At 42.5% G+C, this 22,683-nt stretch overlaps 1 protein-coding gene across 4 annotated transcripts in view; it reads right to left on the bottom strand.

Moving 5' to 3' along the window:
- SLC36A1 (solute carrier family 36 member 1) overlaps window positions 1-22,683 on the bottom strand; it is a 77,048-nt gene that overhangs the window by 32,529 nt on the left and 21,836 nt on the right. For all 4 annotated transcript variants that reach the window (XM_049109226.1, XM_025435259.3, XM_025435262.3 and 1 more), the window contains 8 exons: window positions 20,866-21,013; window positions 14,113-14,203; window positions 13,139-13,227; window positions 12,586-12,681; window positions 9,943-10,027; window positions 9,316-9,534; window positions 4,770-4,868; window positions 2,209-2,375 (listed from right to left, as the gene is read on the bottom strand). In XM_049109226.1, coding sequence (XP_048965183.1) covers window positions 2,209-2,375; window positions 4,770-4,868; window positions 9,316-9,534; window positions 9,943-10,027; window positions 12,586-12,681; window positions 13,139-13,227; window positions 14,113-14,203; window positions 20,866-21,008 — 989 coding nt within the window. In that variant the 5' untranslated portion in view covers window positions 21,009-21,013. The remainder of the gene's footprint in view (window positions 1-2,208; window positions 2,376-4,769; window positions 4,869-9,315; window positions 9,535-9,942; window positions 10,028-12,585; window positions 12,682-13,138; window positions 13,228-14,112; window positions 14,204-20,865; window positions 21,014-22,683) is intronic.

Raw genomic sequence — 22,683 nt, forward strand, 5'->3', positions numbered from 1 at the left:
TGGGCAGTCTGGAAGCAGTATAGTCACCTGCAGGGATGGCTAAATAAATTGCACCCAAATGGAGATGGAAAGATTAGAGTAGCTGGGATTGGAGTGTCAGAGGAAAGAAGACAGGTGCTTATCTATGGCTTTGGATTACATGGGCTGCTTCTGTTCCTGCTGATATATTTATCTTTAGTTATGCCAAGGTACCACCTGGCTCTTGAAAGGATAAGAACATTCAGAAATTTAAAAGCAGGCATCAGGGAGAAAGAGAAAGACTTTCTGAAAACAATAGCCCATTGCAAGGCTACCACTTGGCTGGCCACCCCACAGACCTTGTGCCCAGACCCCCCTAGACCTTGTGCTGGTTAGGGGGTCTTGTGCTAAACACTTGACGGCACTGCTGAATCAATGCTTTTCTCCATTTTCTCCACCTGTCCTTGCACAATGCCTCACTGATTGGAGCTCTGAAAACATGCACAGACAGGTCAACTAGGCCAGCCCAAAAGGTCCTACTGATCCCCAGGGCACTCAACAAGCTTCTCAGTGTCTGCTCAGCTGCCCTCCACAATGAAATTCTAATCTTCAAAACAGAACAGTTGCTTTCAGACACACCCTGTGACAGCTACCTTTTATTTTTTTTTAAAGGTCTTATTTATTTATTTATTTATTTATTTAGAAAGAGAATGTGTGGGTGTTTGTGTGTGTGAGAGAGAGAGACACACACAGAGACAGAGAGAGAGGACACAGAGAGAGAGAGACAGAGACAGAGACAGAGAGAGAGGACACACACAAGTGGAGGGGAGGGGCAGAGGAAGAGGGAGAAGCAGAGTTCCCGTTGAGCAGGGAGCCTGATGCAGGGCTTAATCCCAGGATGCTGAGATCATGACATGAGACAAAGGCAAATATTTAACCAACTGAGCTACCCAGGCGCCCCTGACAGGTACCTTTTTAGTTAGCATTTCAGTGTATCTCAGTGTTGCCCTGCAATACAGTAACCACAATCTAAGCAAGGTGAGATACAGAAGGGCTCTCCACAAGCCTTCAGCCAGGGGCTTGCACATCAGGCCAATGACTGCTACGGGAGAGGCACAGAAGAAGCTGGGAACTTCGCTGATTCGCCCTCCTCTCTCCCTGTCTTTTTGGAATGTTTAAGGGGAACCGATGGGATACTTGGCCCTTCAAGGCTCAGATTTCCAGGGTAGAATGGCATTTCAGCCACCTGATCAATCAATCCATTTGGTATACACCTCCACAGGACTTCCTCCTCCAAACAAAGAAGAAAGCTCAGGGCAGGGTCCTCCTTCTGATCACACCAGGATAGTATTACAAAGTGCTTTCTCATGCATAGCATTTGGTTTTCCTGACAATCCTGGCAGGAAGAAATGACTACTCCTGGTTCCCAGAAGTGGGAGCTGAGGCAGTGAGCAACTGTGACATGCCCAAGGCCAGGGCTGGAGATGGCAGACCGCCTCTATCCTCTATGTATCAGGTGCTCCCTGAGAACACCTCATTCCTAAGATGCTCACAGTTCCTGCATTTAGTCCTCCTTTTCATTCAAAAGTCATCCCCTGGGTGATGAACATGTGCCAGACATGGTGCCGGGTGCTGGGGTGCAATGGAGCCCTGCCCTCCCAGAGCACACCATATAGAGAGATCACACTTTGGGTAAATGGACAATTACAGCACTATGAAATAAGAATTAGGCTAGGGTCCGAATGGGGTCCCACAAAAGCAGAGGGAAGGGGCATCTAACCTAGAAGGGAAGTTGTGGGTGAGACAGCAGAGAAAGTTTCTCAAAAAGAGTGACTCCTAGACTAAGTTTTCCTAGCCGAGTAGGAATGAGGTACAGGAAGGGCTAGAGCCGAAGTGGGACTAACAGGCACCTTAGAGGTTTTGCCTTTATCAGAGGAGCAAAGGGAAGCCCCTCAGGACTCTCAACAAGGGAATGGACGACTAACTTGAGTCTGAGATGGCTCGTACAAGTCATGGGAGAACAGGTCTGGAGAAGTAAGACGGAGGTAGGTGTATGAGTCAAAAGGCTCAGTAGGTGGCCAAGGAAGGATGGTGCTGGCCTAGGGCAGGGGTCAGGCTTGCAGCAGTAGGCTAAAGTGAAGTGAGCTGATTTAAGGGATAAGAAGGAGGAAAATCCACATTCTCACCCATTAATGTAAAAAAAACCCCCAAACATCCAGTGCTCCCTGGCTTCCATCCTCCCCCACATACCAGCAATTGGGCAGGTTGAGGGTTATGCTCCCTTGGATATTAGCTCCAAATTGCAGGTACCCCAGACACCCCAGACTGATGTAGAGGGCAGTGATGATGGTCATTCCCATGTATAGGATGAGCGGAAATTTCTGGGGATCCTTCATTTTGTTTTCAAGGGGCAGAACCTAGGAGAATAGCAAGAGAAAAGAGAAAACACAGGAAAAAGCAACATTAATGGCCAAAATAAATTGTAATATTTTCAGAAAAAGTAACTGCTTTATCCCCAGGATTTCCCCAAAAGCACATCTATCTTTTACTAGACAAATAAACAAAGGCAGGTTATTTCCTTAGAGCTGAAGAAGACACAAGAGCCTGCCGTGGAAGCAGAGAAATCCTGAAAGGAGAAGGCAGGCCAGAGCTCTGCCTCCTGCTCCAGGATCCCCATGGGCTGGGGGTGCTCTCTGCTCCAGGCACAGCCACATGGCAGCTGCATCAAAGGGGAACAGACCTTGTCTGAGATCACAGCTCTGCTAACCGGCTCAAAGAATACAAAATGTAGGTCAGGGAAAACTGCCACTCTAGTTTCCAGAAACTGTTTCATTACCTCCAAAAGAGCAGGTGCCAGCAATGACATGTTAAATCTCTGAGTTAGAGAAATAGAAGTGCTAGGGGCGTCACGAGGTAGACCATAGGGAGATTCAAGTTGGCAAAAGTACAATAAAACCCACTTTCCAGATTCCTATTCCAAACCACTGATCTTGCCACCCTCTCCCTCACAGGAGGGGACATTCCAAAGCAAAGCAAAGGCCCTTTTGAAGACTGGTTCATTTAAGGAACAGGGAAAATGGAAGGTATTGTTGATAAGCTGCACAATCTGTTATCAACTACATTTGGCACAGCTGACAAGGAAAAGCAATGCAGAGCAATGTCTAGCCATCCCATAATGAGCAAACCATCTCTGATCTTGTCATGACACTCCTTTTCCTTGAATACCTGCAGCCATGAGGCAGAGTGGGTCTGTGCCAGACATACCCTGGCAGATGCCACGGGCCTGCTACAGGTCCAGAGCTGTGAGGGATGCCATGGCTCCCTATTTCCTGCCAGGGCCTAAGCACCGCACCCCCTCCCCCACCAGCTCAGGGGGCTCAAGCTTGTTGATCCGCATCCAACTAGAAACAGCTTCTATGCTTTCCTTCCATTACCTTTTATGGAGAGTCTAGAGAGCCAGGGGGCAAGCAGCCCATCTCCTCCATGTCTGCCAGGCCTGGGCCAGTGGCACAAACACAGAGGAAGTACAATGACAGTGAGCAGGGGCCCTTCGCCTGGATGCACTCAACAGCCCTCAAGTCCACACTAAGTGTTAGAACAGCAGTGTTCCCTCCCTTGTAAAAATAGAAAGCACAGAGAAATCTTGAAGTAACAGATAATGATTAGAGAATGAGTCCACAGCCAAACCTGGGCTATTGAAATGAAGCAAAGAGCATCTCCTGCATTGCACTGTTGAGGAAAAGTGATAAATTCAGTACAATGTTACACAAGAACCCAGGGTCTCCAGGCAGCTTCCCACATTTAACTCAATCTTTTCTTTCCAGTCCCACATACTTGCAGCCTCTTTCTCGCTGCTGCAATATGGGCCATTTCATGCTGTGGCCCCAACAGCAGGGAAACATTTTTGTTTGTGAGTCAAGGAGAGACACTCTTCCCGCGCACTGAGCAGCCCCAAGAAAGAGCAAAGGGAAAGGTGCAGAACCTCAGGTCAACAGCTTACACGCTGATCCCTTAGAGAGCCTCCCCTGTGAGGTTAGAGCCCTAACCCATTCCTCAATACCACTGGGCCAATTTCTAAGTATTTTCACAAAAAAAATCTGTCCAGCTTCTAGGTTTTCTCAGAAGTGTATAAAGTGATAGACAAAGCAAAAGGGGATAAAAAGATAATCCATGAAAGGAAGTGTCTTCCCTTTCCCTACGCTCTTGGCCAGCAGTACTAATAATTTTTTTCAAAGAATAACTCCAGACTTTTATTATGAAAAATATAAGTAAAAATCAAATTAGGTACAACTGAGTGGCAGATTCCTCTCCTTAAAGGGAAGAATTGGGTGAAATCACAGTAATGATGGGGGAAGCTAAGCCAGGAGTGAAGGTGAAGGTTATCTACACATACAAAAATACAACACTCCAGTGTTCCAAGGCAGAGAGATGATTTGTGTGTTTATTGATTTAATAATAAGTCAATACTATTATTACTAAAAATAAAAAATTATTTAATGCACACTATGTGTCAGGGACTACGTGAAGCAATTCACACATATTTAATCCTAGCAACTACTAATCATTAAGTTTACCTCTCAGAAGCAAACAATGAATGTGTAACAGAGGGGGTTGAATGTAAACATTCCCAAATCACATTCAATTTATTTTCACAAGCTAGAGCTGGGAAACTCCAGTGAGATCCCTGAAATGCTGTCCATTAGCTGGCCAATAAGTTTCAGAAGATATTTTCTAATAGCATTTCCTCAGCCTTCCATAAAGCAGACCTCAAGGACACCAAGGACAACAGATGATCACAGTGAAACTCTTACCATCCCAATGCCTTCAAATGCAAAAATGGCTGTGCCAAAGAACAGAGGATAGGTCTTCCAGGATGCCACCAAGGGAAGGTGGCTGGGGTCTGGGATATTCTGAAAGAGAAAACAAAGTAAATGTTATACAGAGATTCGAGATTTAAACTCCAACATTGGAGAGGTCGTATCTTTTCCTAAATCCAAGATCTTCTGAAGGAAGAGAGTCTGATACCTGACAGATGATTTGAGGACATTTAGCTTTTCTATTTTTTTCCCCTTCAGGCTGAGAAAACCCTACCTGCTTCAGGGAAAGACTATATAGCCCTTTTTGTACTACAAAAAACTCAAATACTGCATTTTGCATAAAAAAGTCACATTCTTTCATTAGGTAAGCTCATCCCCAGAAATTTAACCTAAGTAGGAAAAAAAATCAAGATATAAAAAGAAATAGAACAAAGTTATTTAATAGTAACTAAAAACAACCTAAATATTCCCAAACAAGTGAAACAGGTTTAGCTTACTGCACATCAGCCATACCACAGAATATTATGCACTATTTTAAAAGTAAAAATTGAGATAGCTAAGCAGCACGTGAAAAATTACTTATGAAATAATAGTGAAAACATCAACTTTTTAAATTTACATATTCACTATAACACAACTACATAAATACTCCACACAGATAAAGCTGGAAGAAAAGTTGGAAGATTTTTAAGAGAGTTCTTTTCTTTCTTTCTTTCTTTCTTTCTTTCTTTCTTTCTTTCTTTCTTTCTTTCTTTCTTCTTTCTTTTCTTTCTTTTCTTGTGAATGAGTTTGGACACTTGAAACGTTTTATTTATAAACACATTAACAGAAGTCCTGGAACATTTAGGAACAGAACAGCAAAAAAAAGCATTTAAAAATAGAGGCAAACAAAAATCATGGCAATTGTTAACTGCGGATACAATGTAAAGATGTACAAACAAGCAAGGAGGTGCAGACACAGAATCCTCCATGGCTCACCACTGAACAATAGCCCCCATAATGGATAGCATGGAAGGGACAGGACTCAGTGTGGGACTGAAGCTTCTGTCCATTCAGAAGTGGTTTTTTCAACCACGCTCATGCATTGCTTACATTAAAATAAGAATTGATTTTAAAACTGCCTTTACAATGTTTTAAAACTAATTTAACTGTAGAGGCATTTAGATAAATATGGGGCATGCTCTAACAGTATAACAGAATCATATCAGTGAACGAAAAGAGATCTAATATTAACCTCTGTAACAGGCTTCTCTTTGAAAGTTTTCAAAGCAATTGCTTTGTTATACCATAGTCTCCCTAAAATAGAAATAATTTTTAAAATACTTTTTTCCCCTGAACCCCTGCTAATAAAGATCTCTTTATAAGAAGTATTTCAGTATTTGGAATGAAGACAGACTAATAAATATTTTTGCTCTGCAATGAGACAAAGAGTGAAATTGGCCTGTAATTATTCTTGAGTCACAGTGCAACCTAAGTTCTGGAAACAGGAGCGATCTGTTGGTTAGTGGATGACTATTGCTCAGGTTCATACATCAGATCTGGCTGAGTTATCAGAGAGAGAATTTCAGAATACATGTCTGGGAATACTAAGGTGAATGAGAAAAACAAAAGGAATCTGTAATTCTACATACTTAATGATTCCTACTAACTTAGAGCCCAACCCATTAAATGAAAAAAGTTTAATGTGCAAAGAAACATACATATTAAAATCAGCTTATTATCTTTTTTTAAAAGATTTTATTTATTTATTCACGAGAGACATAGAGAGAAGCAGAGACATAGGCAGAGGGAGAAGCAGGCTCCATGCAGGGAGCCTGATGCGGGACTTTATTCCGGGACTCCAGGATCATGCTCTGGGCCAAAGGCAGGCACTAAACTGCTAAGCCACCCAGGGATCCCATCAGCTCATTATCAACAATATTGTCTCCTCAATTCTATGATACTATTAATTTTAGTGATAATAACTTTTTGAGAAAATGCTGTTAAATGTACATAAAAATTGCAAGATATACTCCAATTTTGGAAACACTGTAACTGTGAAAAAATTGCATCTCAGAATTAAGGAAATGCAGTGATAAATACAATTATTGGGAGCCCCCTCTGGGTGAAGCACTCTGCTTAGAACTATGCCATCTGTCAGTCCAGGTGATGAAGATATGGGGAAACCTGAACAGGTGGAAGACCTGAGTCAGCTTCCCGGGATGGCACATGCATGACGAGCAAGAGCACCAGTTACACACATGCTCAGGACTGGGGAAAAAAAAATTCAGAAACACCGGACAGTGGGAGAAGATGCCAAAATGAGATAGTAGTTAAAATAGCATCAGCAACAAAAGTGACCCGAAAGGAGCATCTTCACCTATGTATCACTTCAAAATGAAGCTGCTCAACACACAGCCAAACCACTGTTCTCCCAAGCTGCCCCCAGAGCAGAGAGCACTGTGTGATCACACAGGCAGCTCCTGACTGAGTCCAGAGGCAGGCTCATACTCACTCTCAAGAAATCAGCAGGGTGCCTCATCTGCAAGTGCAGGTTGCATGATCCACAGACAATGCTCTGAATGAGCACTGCCTTCACCTGGGTCTGAGACACTGTTGGAACCCACATTCCCATCCCAGGCTTCAGTTCATGGCAGCCACTATTGTCCAATGATCCACAGTGCTTTAAAACTAAATGTAGCATGTGTACACATCTGTGTGAGGTGACCTAGCTCATTTTCATGTCCACTGCAGTGTGTCCTAAGCACTGATTGAGATCTCTAATTACAAAGTTAAATCATGCATTTATTTGCCCTCCTTAGTTTAACTTAATTTGCCAGAGGTAGAGAAGGAAACTCTCTAGAAATGGTCAATCATGCGTTCAAAGGCCCGCCTTCCATTCCCATAAAAAAGAACAGGACAGGGATAGCAATTTATTCTGTTCGTAAATACTAGTTCTGTAGAAGAAGAGTCAATATCTGCCACTCATTTGACTTCTTAAGACAGGGAAAAATCAGTAAATGCTCACTGAGTACAGTGTTAATCTAAATTCATTATGTCATATCCTCAGTTCAGGAAATGTTATTTTACAACGCACTGTTTTCCTAGAAACCATATCAGTGATTGACCGGGTCACTGTTCAGCAGACTGTGTGAAAATGAGTCAATGTTCATCTGTCAGGCTGACCAAAATTAAAAAGATTGATACATCTAGTGTTGGCTACATATGCACTATGGGAGTCTATATGAAATTGGTAAATGGCTTCAGGAAAAAGCAACATGGTAATATAAAAATTCAAAAGTGCAAACTCTTTAGCAACTACATGTCTAATAAATAAATACCTTGGAGGAGTATTTATACATGTCTACAGAAAGGAAGGCCTGAGAATATTCACTGTCATAATACTAAAATAACACTAAAAACTATAAGCAACGTGATGGTCCACTAACTGGGGACTGGTCCAATGAACTATGGCACATCTATTCTCTGAAATGCTATGTAGCAATGAAAAAGGAGGTAAAACCGTGTGTATAAATAGGGAAAGCTCCCTGAGGCTCTGTTGAGGGAAAAAAAGCAAGGTAGATGAATACTACATTTAATAATTTTAAAAATTATGTTAAACACAAGACAAAACATACTTTTGTTTTATGTATTTCTCTACATACTAATATAGTGTGTAGATATATTCATAGGACCTAGACAAAATCAATCACATAGAGTGAATCCCTGAGAAAAAAAGACTCAAGGTAGACATGTGGTTTTCAACACTTGTGTTGCCTGCATTTTAATGAGTATGTACTGATGAGTTCTTGGGGGAATTAAATTTAAATACCTTTTTTTTTAAAGTTATGCTTCTATTCACTGGCTTTCACTTTTCCTTTTCTCAAGTCTTGGCAAAATGCACTGTCTTGTCCATAAAGAGCTACAGTGTTTGAGGGCACACTTTTCTCAGCCTGGTCTTCTACCCAACGACAAATAGATGTCCTCTCTTGTACTACTCTACACGCCTGGCCACATGGGCTATGTAAGGGGAGGTACAATAACTGAGTTTATAATTTTGACAAATAAATATATAACTGAACTGGTAAATAATTATTTTATCTAAATATTAAGTTAGAGAACTTGATTTTTATTTTTATCTTAATATTTTTCTATTTTCCCATTATACAATGATTCATGTATTAACATGAAATCTAAACCAGTTTAGATGTTTTAGATTTAGTGATCTCAATGGGGGTGATTTTGCACACACACGCATACCAACCCCATTCCCAGCATATTCTTCAATGTCTGGGGACATTTTCGGTTGTCATAACTTGGGGAATGGCTGCTACTGGCACTTGGTGTGTAAAGATCAGGGATGCTGCTAAACGTCCCATGATGCACAGGACAGCCCCCCATGACAAAAAGTGACCTGACCCAAAATGTCACTAGTGCCAAAGCTGAGAACCCCTAATCTAAATATACCACACGTAAATAACATATCCCTATTTATGTTCCACTTACTTGTTTGCTGCTTTGATTATATAATAGGCAGAGGGAGAGCCTTGGCTCTTCTTACCTGGACAATGAACTGGTAGAGCATAACCAGGCTAACTAGCATGGTGATGTTGGCCAGCAGAGAGAAGATGGACAGGGCTCGGAGGTTCCGGACAAAAACAAGCAGCACCAGGAAGGGCAGGAAGGAGAGCATGTAGAGTCTCGAGTCCATGGTGGGCGTCAGAATCACCGTCTCATTGTTATGGCAGTTGTTGGTGGTCCCATTGGCCGCTTCTATCACCTAAAAGGAAGAGAAGAAATGCAACAGGAAAGGCCTCTCAAATAACAAAGGCCAGTGGACCTCCCACCAAAAGGGTTTCCTAACTGAAGACTCAGTATGTGAACAAGGCCATATAGAAGCTGTAGTAGGAACCACTTTCCAAGATCTTCATAATTATCAGCAACCCAACTGTCTCAGCTGGGTTTGATCATATCTTACCTTAAGACAGGAGAATGGACAAGATATCTTGGAAGTTTCGTAATGCCCTAGGTCTTTAGATGAAATTAAATAAAACACACTTTTCTATGTAAAATGTTAAAATCTTAATTCTTTTGTTGACCAAAACAGGCTTAGAAGGAATCCTAAACTCAAAGTCCACTCATTTCTTGCCATTCTCTCTCTCTCTCTCTCTCTTAACTGGGGCCCTACCTGTTTAAAGTTGTCAGCCAAAAAGACAAAATAGACACAGCAGAATCCCAGCTGAGTGACAATCAGGAAGAAGTCCACAATGTGCCTGCAGATGGGGAAGGGAAGAGAGAGTACAATGATCAGAAGGATAAAAAGCAAGATTCCCAGACAGATAGGTGTTTGAACGGTACTTCTTTTTCCCAGGTCATCACAGACCCTTCCTAGCAGGTGACAAGAATTAGTGTGCCTTGATGAAAGGAGAAACTGTACTAGGTGCCACCAGTCTGGAGCTTTGGAGGAAGGTGAAGAAGGTCATATCTGTGTGGTGACTGAGGTTCCCTTCCTATGTCAAGAATGCTGCATGGGGTCAGGCAATCCTGAGATCAGAATGGCCAGAACGAAGCACACACACCAGGACCACAGACCAGCCCCTTGGCCTCCCTCTTCCCATGGCCTGCCTATGCCATCTCATACTGTATGTTCTAAAGCTACAGGGAGCCCTCAGCATAAAGCCAAGGAAGTGGACTTCTTCATAGTCTCTGGATATGAGAATCAACCTGGATCTGAGAATCAACCTACTCTCACATAAATACACAGGAATAGATGTACCAGAATAGACTGCTGGTGGAAGCAGTTACAACAACCACTGGTGACAACCTAAAAGGTCATCAAAAGGAAAATGAAATGACAGACCATTCTTAAATGGAGTAGTATACAGCAGGGAAGAATATGTTAAACCTACATGTACTGATAGAGATATGTCTAGGATCTCTAATACAAAAAAACAAATTTCCAAACAGTATGCACAGTATGGTCAATTTATATTTAAAAAGGTTAAGAACATGTGTACATTTGTATACACACAGAATATTCCAGAAGTATACCCATGCAACTATGACCAGTATGTACTTTTAATTTTCACTTTATAAATGCCTATCTTGCTAAAAAAAAAATTCTTTTTTACCATAAACACACAATAACCTCATTAAAGATAGAAAGTAAGGGAATAAGGGAGGAGGGATAGAGAGAGAGAAGAGGGATTGGGGAGAAAGAGAAAGAGAAAAACAGGGAAAGACAGGAGAGGAGAAAAGATGGAAAGGAGGGAAGAAGGGAAGAAAGGATCAATCAACAACCAACCAGCCAACCAATCAACCTGCTAATCAATGTTGGCCACTTGGCACTATGGCTTCTCCCAGTCACAGAAAATGATCCTGCTGAAAAAAATCACAAAATAAACCTGCATCACAGGAGGAAGCTGACTTTGTGTGGAATTATAAAAAACTCCGATGACTACGAGAAGGGGTTTTCCTGGAGAACAGAGTTTTAATGTAGTTCAATTTAAAAAGAATAGAGAGGAGCCTGGGTGGCTCAGTTGGTTAGTATCCAACTCTTGATTTCAGCTTGGGCCATGATCTCAGGGTCATGAGATAGATAGAGCCCCCTGGTCGGACTCTGTGATCAATGGGGAGCCTGCCTGGGATCCTTTCTCTCTCTCTCTTTCTCCCTCTGCCCCACCCCCACCCCATGTGCACCAGCTCACTCTCTTTCTCTCAAATAAATAAATCTTTAAAAAAAAAAAAAAAAAGAATAGAAAAGGATTCGGTCTCTGATATCAATTCTTTATCTTTAAACATATCATGTCCTCAAACAGGAAACAAAAATTAGAGTATTTCCCTGTAGGCATTTGAAAAGTTACCATAAGGACAAATTTCCAAACACCCTCACCTCTTTCTTTCCCCATTAAACCATTTGTTCTAGCTCAGCTCACCCCTTCCTTGAGGCCTTCCTTCTCCTACCCAGTGCCCCGCCCTTAAAGCACCTATCATGTGGACTTCTCATCTGGCACAGGCAACAGTCCTTAAATCTCCTCCCTGTCTGAGCTCCTAAGATGCACTTCGATGCTCTCTACTGGGATAGACTATTCCTGATCTCTTGTCCTCTTGATCTCGAGCTTCCCACACACCCTTTTCCTTACAGAGACTATAAGTCCCTAGAGGGTCAGGACCACATAATTTACCCCAGGGGGATCCCCCTTCCCAATACCTAGAATTGTTCTGTACCACGTATAAGAAAGTGCTTAAATATCTTTACTAAACAAATGAGTGAAATAAAAAATAATCACTGGTCATGGACTGCCAAAGCAATGAGGAAACCAAGGACCAGAAAGAAAGGGGTCACACAGCCAAAATGACTGCTGGCAGAGCTGAGGTAGAAGCCAAATCCACAGACTCAGTGCTCTTTCCACTGCTCACACTACATGTCACATTTCCCCACTCTGTCTGAAGGCCTCCACTCTGGGAGTTCACAGCAGCAACAACAGAAGAAACTGGTTACAAAAAAAAAAGGAAAGGAAAGGAAAGGAAAGGAAAGGAAAGGAAAGGAAAGGAAAGGAAAGGAAAGGAAAGGAAAGGAAAGGAAAGGAAAGGAAAGGAAAGGAAAGGAAAGGAAAAGGAAAGGAAAGGAAAGGAAAGGAAAGGAAAGGAAAGGAAAGGAAAGGAAAGGAAAAGAAAGGAAAGGAAAGAAAGAAAGAAAGAAAGAAAGAAAGAAAGAAAGAAAGAAAGAGAAAGAAAGAAAGAAAGAAAGAAAGAAAAGGAAAGAAAGAAAGAAAGAAAGAAAGAAAGAAAGAAAGAAAGAAAGAAAGAAAGAAAGAAAGAAACTGGTTACCTTCCCCAGTGTGCGTGGTTCCGGAGCCAGGAGCTGGGGCTGGATTCCAGTCCATACATCACTGTGTCCCCATAGTCCACAAAGGGCTTGTTCAGTCTAAGACGGGAGAGAAAGAGGAAGGGAAGAGTGTATGAATTCAACAAAAAGTGACAGAACAAACATAGTTCACCGATACCTGGGCCAATTCTCTACTTGTCACCCTGGTGAAACCACTGAGTCCTGTATCTGATGCTTTCAAGGATCAGAAATGTTAAGTCGACAGGCCAGTTACTTTCTTATAAGCAACAACCATTTAGTAGAATCATTTCAGTGGGGGTAAATACTACAAAGCACACAAAAGTAGAATGTGGTCTTTGGCCACTGCACATAAGGAAATACGACAGATGGCAACAAACTAAAAAAGAACAAAACTAACCAGGGAAAAGGAGTACTGCAATAATTAGCAGTCATCTTCAGTTAGCACAAAGAATTTAGAGTGGTCTGCTTAAGTCTTCTCTTTCACTGCTGGTAAAAGAACCCAAAAGGACAATTTGGCAGCTCAGAGGGCTCTCACCTGCGGCAGAAGTGGTGCGCACATCTCACCAGGATACTCATACAGTGCACAGCTACGATGCCTATCACCAGCAGGCTGAGGGGACCCATCTGGAGACAGGTGTTGCAGATAAGAGAGAGAGAGAAGTAGATTGAATTAGGAGTGAGCCCAACAGAGATTGGATTTGCAAATGATCAAAACTCTACTAAGGCACCTTCCAGTGACAGAACTTCTGGCACAGCATTACAGAGAAAAATGTGATCCCAGTAGAGATTAGTTCGGTGAGAAAGCACCATCTGAACCTTAGCATGCCTTCAAAAGAGTTAACCTCATGAAGAAGAATGACACAAGGCTATTCCAAGACAGTTATAAATCAGCAGAACAGAAGGCTCCTGTGGTCTGGGAAGAAGAGAGAGGTCAAGAGGTAGAGGGAAGGGGAAAGTTCTCATCAGGGTAATACCAGTTCAGGATAAATAGCCCTCAGGTAAGAGCAATCCATATCTATGAGCTATCTCCAACTCAAAGAGAAACCAACCAAATGGCTTTAGATTATAGTCTATAGGGGATGAATCATAAAAAGAGAAAGTAAAATTCTCAGAGTTGGCCTCCTATGGGTGAGGCATGGAAGGACTATGTAGAAAACGAACAGGCTTCTGTTATGAATTCATTAGTTAATATTGATAGAAAATCCCTGAAACATTTTAAATATATCCTCCTCACCACAGAGTAAGCTCCACGAAGAATCTCTTTTTTATTCACTGTTAATATTCAGAGCCTAGAATAACATCCAGCACACAGAAGGCCCTCAATAAATATGTTTAAGTGCATGAACACTTGAATTTTACTCTTTCTCGGCTGAATTAAAAAGCTTTCCATTTTTAAATGTTGTAAATGAAGTAAATTAAAACACACACACACACACACACACACACACACACACACACCATCTCCTAAAATTTGTCATGATACTTCTCTTCACCAATGCAGACCCTTACCAAGATGCCTGCATTTTTGACTGCCAGAGGCAGCCCCAGGAGTCCTGTGCCAAGGTTGCCTTTTAACAGGTGAATCAAAGTCTGGAACCATCTGAAGTGGGAAGAAAGTAGACAAGAGCATGTTAACAATAATGGCAGCTAACATTTATTAATCATGTAGCACTGTGCTAGGTGCTTTCATATGTTACCTCACTCAACTTCCACAATAGCCCCCAGGAGATATGTATTAACTTTATTTCATGGAGGAGGAAGATACTTGCTCAAGGTCACACACCTAAGAAAGAGTTCAGCCAGGATTCAAATCCAGGCAGACTGACCCTTGAGTCCTCTCCTGGCCTCTGTGCTATAAGCTCCACTCCCTGTGGCACTCTGTCCTCTCCTAGTAGCTCTGGCCTGGGTTTCACCAGAGCTGTCCACTGTAAAGACCCAGATCCAAAATTGCAACAGAGGATGACAAGCAGGAAGAACAGACACTGATAGGAGAGAAAGATGAGTGAAATAAAAAAGCCCAGAACTCTAACAGAAAATTTTATGCAAAGTAAAAGAGTAAAAGGAATATGGTCTCACAATTGGTCAGTCACTGGGATACTTTGGGCTAGAAAAAAGGTCAAATGCCAGAGTCCTAGGATTAGAGAAGCCCTCTTCAAATGTCTGTCACCTAGTTTAATCTGTTGCCTTGAGGATAGATTTTCCCCTCACCTGTTATACAGACTACCCACTTCAAGCTGTAATTATAAAGCCTCTTGGGCATCCTCATTCATTTTTTCACTCAGCAAATACTATGTTATGTGTAAAACACTGTGTTAATACAGTGGTAGAAATAAGTATGAATCAGATATGGACTTTGGTTTCTAGAAATTAATGACTCACTGAAAATAAAGCAGATACATTAATGCCACCCAGGTAGAAAGATGCCATATTAAGTGCCTGGGAAGAGTGCTCAGGCAGGGGAAGGCAAAGTGGGGGTTTGCAGAGGGGAGACCTGAGCCAAACCCACCAGGACAGGCAGAGCTTGCAGGTGTGCCCAGGGGGAAGAAAGTCCTGTGTACACAAGCCCAGAGAGAGAGACCTGGGGCGTCAACAGAGAGGAGTATGTCAGTTTGGTGGCCATGTGGGTGGGGATGAAGGTGAGCATCCTGTAGACAATGAGAACTCCTCAAAGGACAGACCACAGAGAAGTGCCCTCATCTGCTGCATTTTCTATCCTCTTACCTCCAGGATACAAAACAGGTCAAATATAGCATCATTCTGCCTCCAGCCACAGACTCACTCAAGATTTGGCCCCTGGCACTGTCTGGAAATTCTCCTGCACAAATACCCTAAATCCCTCCTAAATGATGCTTCCATGTATTTCTCCGAATCTGCAATTCAGTAGAAACTGAAAGCAAATACTACGTGTTAACTTGTAAGGACCACAATAACTGGGACCTATCTATACTCTCTGTAATGAAATTTTACCTCTGGTGACCTTTCTCCTTCTACCTCCAGGAAGAAAACCTCTTGACCCTTCTGCTGTCCTGAAGCTTTTCTTTTCTTTCCTTTTTTTTTTTTTTTTTAAGATTTATTTATTCATGAGAGACAGAGAGAGAGAAGCAGATACATAGTTCAGAGGGAAAGCAGGCTCCTCACAGGGAGCCCAACATGGGACTTGATCCCCACACTCCAGGATCATGCCCTGAGCTGCCGAAGGCAGATGCTCAACTGCTGAACCACCCAGTAGTCCCTGTCCCAAAGCTTTTCAGTAAAGATCCAGAAAATATCTTTGAATCTAGATGAGAAGAGGCTGAGTGCTCTCCTGCACTACCCTAAGGAGGAAACAGCCTAAGGACCACAAGGGTACAGAGGTGACTCCTTCATTATCAATGGCCAGTGACCAAGAGATTAACGGGCAGGATGACAGGCCAATCAAATGTCTATCTTAGCAAATGTTTAATCCACTCAAGGCAAAGGTAAGCATTGTAGCAAACCCACCTGCCCACCAAAGGCTTCCCCCAAATGCCTCTGGGCTGGGTTTTGTAGATCAGGTCCCTTTTAGCCCTTGCTTTACTAGTAACTCCATAGGACAATTCCCTTCCCTTGTCTGGACCTTTGTCTCAGCTGTAGAGGGAGGGGACTGGACAGGACAGCATACCTTCCAACGTGACTTCAGGATTCTAGGCAACTGGCCAACATTATTCTTTCTAATCAATGGCTCCAAGCTTGGATCACCCAGAACCATAGAGTATCACAGACTCAACTCCATGGACTGCAGAGTCTTAGGAGGGGTATAGGAAGGGAATCTTGCAAATCTCTGTAGCTCTGATTATGTTCTCAATCAGTAGTTCTTACACTTTCTGGTCTTGAGAGTCCTTTATACACTTAAAAATTATTGAGGATACTAAATAGTTTTTGTTTATATGGATTATGTCTGGTGATATATATTACAAATTCAAATTGAGAAATTAAAAACATTTTATTAACTAAAACAGTAAAATTACATGTAAAATAACATTTTTTTTTTTTTTTTTATGATAGTCACACACACAGAGAGAGAGAGAGAGGCAGAGACACAGGCAGAGGGAGAAGCAGGCTCCATGCACCGGGAGCCCGACGTGGGATTCGATCCCGGGTCTCCAGGATCGCGCCCAGGGCCAAAGGCAGGCGCCAAACCGCTGCGCCACCCAGGGATCCCTAAAATAACAGATCCCTGGGTGGCGCAGCGGTTTGGCGCCTGCCTTTGGCCCAGGGCATGATCCTGGAGTCCCGGGATTGAGTCCCACGTCAGGCTCCTGGCATGGAGCCTGCTTTTCCCTCCTCCTGTGTCTCTGCCTCTCTCTCTCTCTCTCTCTCTCTCTCTGTCTATCATAAATAAATAAATAAATAAATATTTTTTAAAAAATTGTTATTTTTTGAAGGTTTTATCCATTTCTTTGAGAGAGAGAGCGAGAAAGAACACTCAATAAAGCACAAATGGGGGTGGGGGGTAATCAGAAGGAGAGGGAGAAGTAGGCACCCCGCTGAGCAGGGAGCCAGATAGCGGGCTTGATCCCAGGACCCTAGGATCACAACCCAAGCCAACTGAGCCATCCAGGTGCCCCTTAAATTGTTATTATTTTTTAAAATAATGGATTTTTAATGAAAAGTAATTCTATATTCCAAAATAAAAACTGGCATTAATTTACTTTTTATGCAAACCTCTTTAATGTCTTGATAGATGGATTATCTACTTCGCATTCAATCTGTTGTGATATGTTGTTTTGGTTGAAGTACATAAAGGAAATCTGTCCTCATACAGACATGCAGTTGGAATGTGTTTAAATAGTCTCTCTAGATAATTGTGGTAATTTTCCTTCGATACTATACCGAATTTGACATGTGGTTGTTTCTTAGAAGTTGTAATGTGGAATCTGAACTTTTCAATATCCTATAACATTAAAATCTACTGGTAATCTTGCTCTTCAAATGGATCTTTTACTCATGCACACTTTTCTAATATCACACTGGCCATTTGGAAGATACTTATTCCCTGAGTTATGCAGATCTTTGAAATGCTGGCACATTTCATTATACAATGTCTGAAAAAAATCATATTTATTAATATCACTGACCTTATCAGAAGTCTTTAAGTAGAGGGAAGCTGTCAAGCTCACAGTGTTAGATACTAGTTTTTTTCTAGTTTTGCTTGAAAGCTCAAATTTTATTATGGGCAACAAATACTATTAATTGTTTTTCTTGAGGTGATGGTCTCATTCCTCTCATTTTCAAGAAATTAAGTACTTGGTACCGCCAAATACTCAGGTCTGAATTACCTACAATTTGTTAGTTCTTCCTAGCAAAAAGAGTATTCTACGAAAAATAAAAGCAGTTGGGCTCACAATTTCAATAATCACTCAAGGTCTTGTCCTTAAGACAAGCATCATATACTTAGGTATGCAGTAGAACTATTTCATGTGTACGTCCCATTTTGTCATGCAGGTTATTTTAAAACCTGTACTGAAAGGTTAAGTAATAAAATGAATAATTTGCTTCATCAAGGGCCTACTTAAGTGAAACTGACTTATTCTTTGTACATGTGCGGCAGCAAAAAATACGATGATTAGCATACGTTGGTGGCACTGCCTTTATTTATGCTAATGTACCAGCAATTTTACCCACCATGCTGCTGAACCATCAGTGTAAACGTCAACACCATGAAAAGACAAATAACATCTTAGTATTATTATGAAAATAGTTTCAATTTCACAGACTTCCTGAAATGGTCCTGGGAACCCCTAAGGGTCTGAAAACCACATTTTGCAAACGGCTGCCCTAGATAACGTAGAGAAAGCCACTTTCAGTGAACTGGTTTCTTAGCCTGACAGCCTGGGAAAAAGTACCAAAGCTCAATCAACAGCTGGTACAATGTGACTCAACAGGGCAACAAGAAGACAAACTTGCTCAATAGAATAAAACAAGGCTGTTGTCAAAGCAGTCAATAGCTTGACAATATCAAATGTTAGGAAATAACTTCACTAAAACAGCATTATGGAAATGTCTAGGGTTTCAATTTGCACACCCAACTAGGGATTTTTACTGACCCTTAACCATTAGAAGAGCCAGTTACATGCATGTATGTACTTTATTCCTTGCATTTTGTTCCTTATACTTTGTTCAGCGTTCTTTGGTCCTTGGTAAACTAGATAACAGGGTAGGGCAAGGCACAGTAGACAAGGAATCCAGCTCAAAAACTTGTCTCTAACACTCTGATATATTAGAGATTCATGTGAGCTAACAAAGTCACCTGAATCAGTTTACACCTTAATCACATCTGCATATTTTCTATACATAAATGCTTATGTGGATCCAGGCTCCAGTAAAGTACTAAACCAATTCTCCAGGTCCAACGAAGTATTTTTCTCTAGGTCACTTGTGGTAATTGACATCATTTACAGATGGGCTTTCCTGGTCCCATATATCACAATATCAGAGCAGGATGGGCCCTCACAACAAAGTACACCCTGGAAAATATCCCAATACAAGCCCAATGAAGGTATCTCCCAATTTTCTCAATTTCTAACAAGCAAGGAGAAATCATTTTGGGTTGACTACTAGTTATAACCCAATGTGGAAAAAAGAGATAATTAGAATAGCTAGCAGGCACACATTACTTTTAATATACACAAAACTTGTGTGAAGTTGCTAGTGGTTGGTTTTGAACTTCAGAAAAGTCCCTTTAAAAATGAAAATCTAGACCCCATGTTGCAAGGATTGCACAGACAAGCTGATGCCTGAGAACAAGTAGGAGCAAAAACTGGAAGGGAAACTATACAGAGAGAGGCTCGGAAGAAGTATTTCACAATGAGTATGACTTCTGAAAGGAAAGCTATCAGGTGCCATTGGCTGCATCTGGAGTTCCTTCTGCCTGGGGGGAAGTCAACTGGGTAGACAGGTTAAGGAAAACAGGGGAGAAATGGTCCTCACTGCTGCCAGTTGTTCTCTGTGCAATCTTTCCCCTCAGCCAAGCAAATGGAGAAATCTACAAAAGCATGCCACATGAGAAATAAGCTAAAGAGACCGAATCTTGAGGAGCAGAAGTCAGCTAGTGGTAATGTGGACAGACCATATCCTCTGGTTCTATCCTAGTTCTATGCCCTGCCCCAGGAGAGATGCAGCCAGGGGGAGCTTTACCAGGAATGACCTCCAAGAGAATCTTCAGTAGTTAGCTTGGGCAGTCACACAGGACAGCGTAAATCTAGCACAGGAAGGATCCCTCGTTAAGTCACACCCAACCCACAAGGAAACATAGAAAGGATAATAGCTAAGCTTGGGGAATAAACAGAAGGGCCAAAAAAAAAAAAAAAATAGATGGAATGCTGGGATCTAGAGAAAATATAGAAGTCTGCTGATATTCAGGACTGAGTCAGAAAACTCAGTAGGGTAGAAAACTCTCCTCTGAATCTTCTAATTCAAGTGAGTGAACACAGTTTTCACAGAGGACTCCTCAATTTTCTCTTACATTTGGGGAAACTAAGGCCCGGAGAGGGCCAAACCACCCAGATGAGTCCTGGGATTCAGTTTCCAGAGAGAAGACTTAACCTTGCCTAGGAGTTGTAAGGCAGAATCCCTCCACTCAGCCTCTTGAATTTTATTTTATTTTTATTTTTTTGAGAAGAAGGGGGGAGAGAGAGTGGGGAGGGAGAGGTAAAGAGAGAATCTTAAGCACACCCAGTAAGGAGCCCAACATGAGGCTTGATCTCACAGCCAGAGATCATGACCTGAAGCTGAAATCAAGAGCCAGATGCTTTACAGATTGAGCCCCCAGGTGCCCCTTAACCTCTTGAATTTTTTAAGTGCAAGAGCAATTATTCCTTCCTCCATCTTACCACTTCTTCTGCCAAATGAACTGGCTATTAACTGATGGGGACAGAAGTCTAAGCGAGACTCAGCAAATGAAGCTTCCAATTGAGCCTAGAGGTATTTGAGGTTCTAGCACAGATGACCCATGGTTCTGAGTTAAGAGAATGTTCTCTCTAGGAGTTTCTCTTATGTTCAGCACCAGCCTTCCTGGGACCAACACAGCTGAAAGGAGCAAAGAATATAAAACAAATGGGAGGGAGAGCAGACAGCAAGGAGCTCAAATCTCAGAGCTGTTATTCACCCAGTCTTCCTTCCATCTGTAAAATGGGGAATTGATAAAACAGGGGAGCAAAAATACCTCTAAGGGAGACTATGTTACTAATACAGAGCTTAAGTACATGAATCCCACCCAGGAGAGAAGAAGAAATAGCTACTTACGTTGTGCTGTTGCTTTCCCCAAACCGCTGGTAGGAGCCGGGGGAAGAGAAGTTGTTTAGGCCTTCAGATGGGCTCTCCTCAGGGCTCACGTCTGTGGAGCTGTAGTCATGGTAGTCCTCATTCCGAAGTCTCTGCGTAGACATGGTAGCTGGGGGGACAGGGTCAGTGCTAAGACCCCCAGTGGCTGGGGCCTTTAGCTCCAAGCCTGTAGTGGGCTCTGGGGCAGAAGCAGCCATTGTTACAGCAGCTCAGGGACAGCTGCACTATGAATTAAGTACAGTGACAGTGCCTGATACCAAGGGAAATGGGAAAAGTGCAAAGTACACATGGGCGGGCTGGGCTCACTTGGCTTCTGTCTCCCAACCTTCTCAGTGCCCCACTCATAAATTTCTAAATTTGTCACGGCACACCTGGACAGAGCAAAGGTGAGGCACTGCGTGGGACGATTGGGGGAAGATGCAGACAGGTGCTTCCCGGAAGCCTTTCCTGCTCCTTAAGTTGGGAGTAACCACTCTGTCTCTGAGCTAATTTCTTTGAACCTTGAACAACAGTTATATTGTATCTATATCATCTTCCCCAGGAGTAAGGTCTCAGAGGATGGGAACCTGAATAGTCCTCACAGAATCTTATATTACTTCTGCATGCAAGAGAAAAAAGACCTTGTTGCATTCAAAAAATCCCCTCCAAATCATCCAATTCTGTGCAGATTCCCCCACCAGGTTCCAGAGCCACAGATGAATTCCTCTCTCTCTCCACCATGACCTCTGCCTCCATCCTGTACTGTTTGGAGGTCACCAGGGACTCTCAGCCCCTGACCCCAGGACTCTTACCTTGCAATAAGTCAGAATTGTAAGCAGCTCAGAGGAAGAGCAGGAGCATGAGAGGGCTCACCACTGGCCCTCATTTCAATACCTCCCCTCTACAACCCTTCTTTTTTATTTTTACGGATTTGCCAATTCCGTAAAGATAATGAAAGAGGAAACCTTTTCTGTCGCGTGCTGGGGAAGGATGGTGAGGGTATTTTCTCTAGGGTGGACTTTTTCAATAATGTTACTACAGAAAAGAGAAGAACAACAACTTCTCAGCCACACAATAAGCATACATTTTGGGAATTCTGTAAGCCCCCAGAACCCTAGACACTATTGCTAAAAGAGTCCTCAGAGGTCACTCCAAACTGATCATTTTACAGATGAAGAATCAACCCCCAAAACGATGAAGGAACCTGCTCTGCTACAGGCAGGTAGCAGCAAAGCAGTAAACATATATCCTGCTGCCCTGCCAGACCTGGAAACCTCTACCTGAAGGTACCGCCACTTGCAATGAGGGAATATTATAATGGAAGAGAGTCAACGTCCTGCCCTCCAAGAACTGGCAACCACGTGAGGGAAGAAAAGTACATGTACCTTAAAAATTACAAATAAAAATCCTCCTGGCACTTGACAGACTGGCATACCTGCCTGCTATAAGCAGGCTCTCCCCCAGCATGCAGCTGAAGCCTGCAGTGAGTCCGATGCACTGTCTCAGATACCTGGTGAGAGACAAGATCTCCATCGCTCATCACAACACATCATCCTGCCCAACCCCCCACTAGCTGCCAGAGGATCGCTCTGTGGGACTTTTCCCACAGGTCAAGTCCCAGAGGACTCTTTGGAAACTGGCCCTACTCTGCCCCTAAATGTGATCCAAGGGATCTCATTTTCCCTCACTGACTGTAATGAAGAGAGGACCTACATAATCCCACAGGGAAAGTGCTTCCAGAAAGCTAGTAAAGTCCCAGAGAGGATCCTGCCCAGATTCACCACCATAGGGATTTTGTTA

The sequence above is a fragment of the Canis lupus genome, chromosome 4, assembly GCF_003254725.2.
Source record: "Canis lupus dingo isolate Sandy chromosome 4, ASM325472v2, whole genome shotgun sequence".
Taxonomy (NCBI): domain Eukaryota; kingdom Metazoa; phylum Chordata; class Mammalia; order Carnivora; family Canidae; genus Canis; species Canis lupus.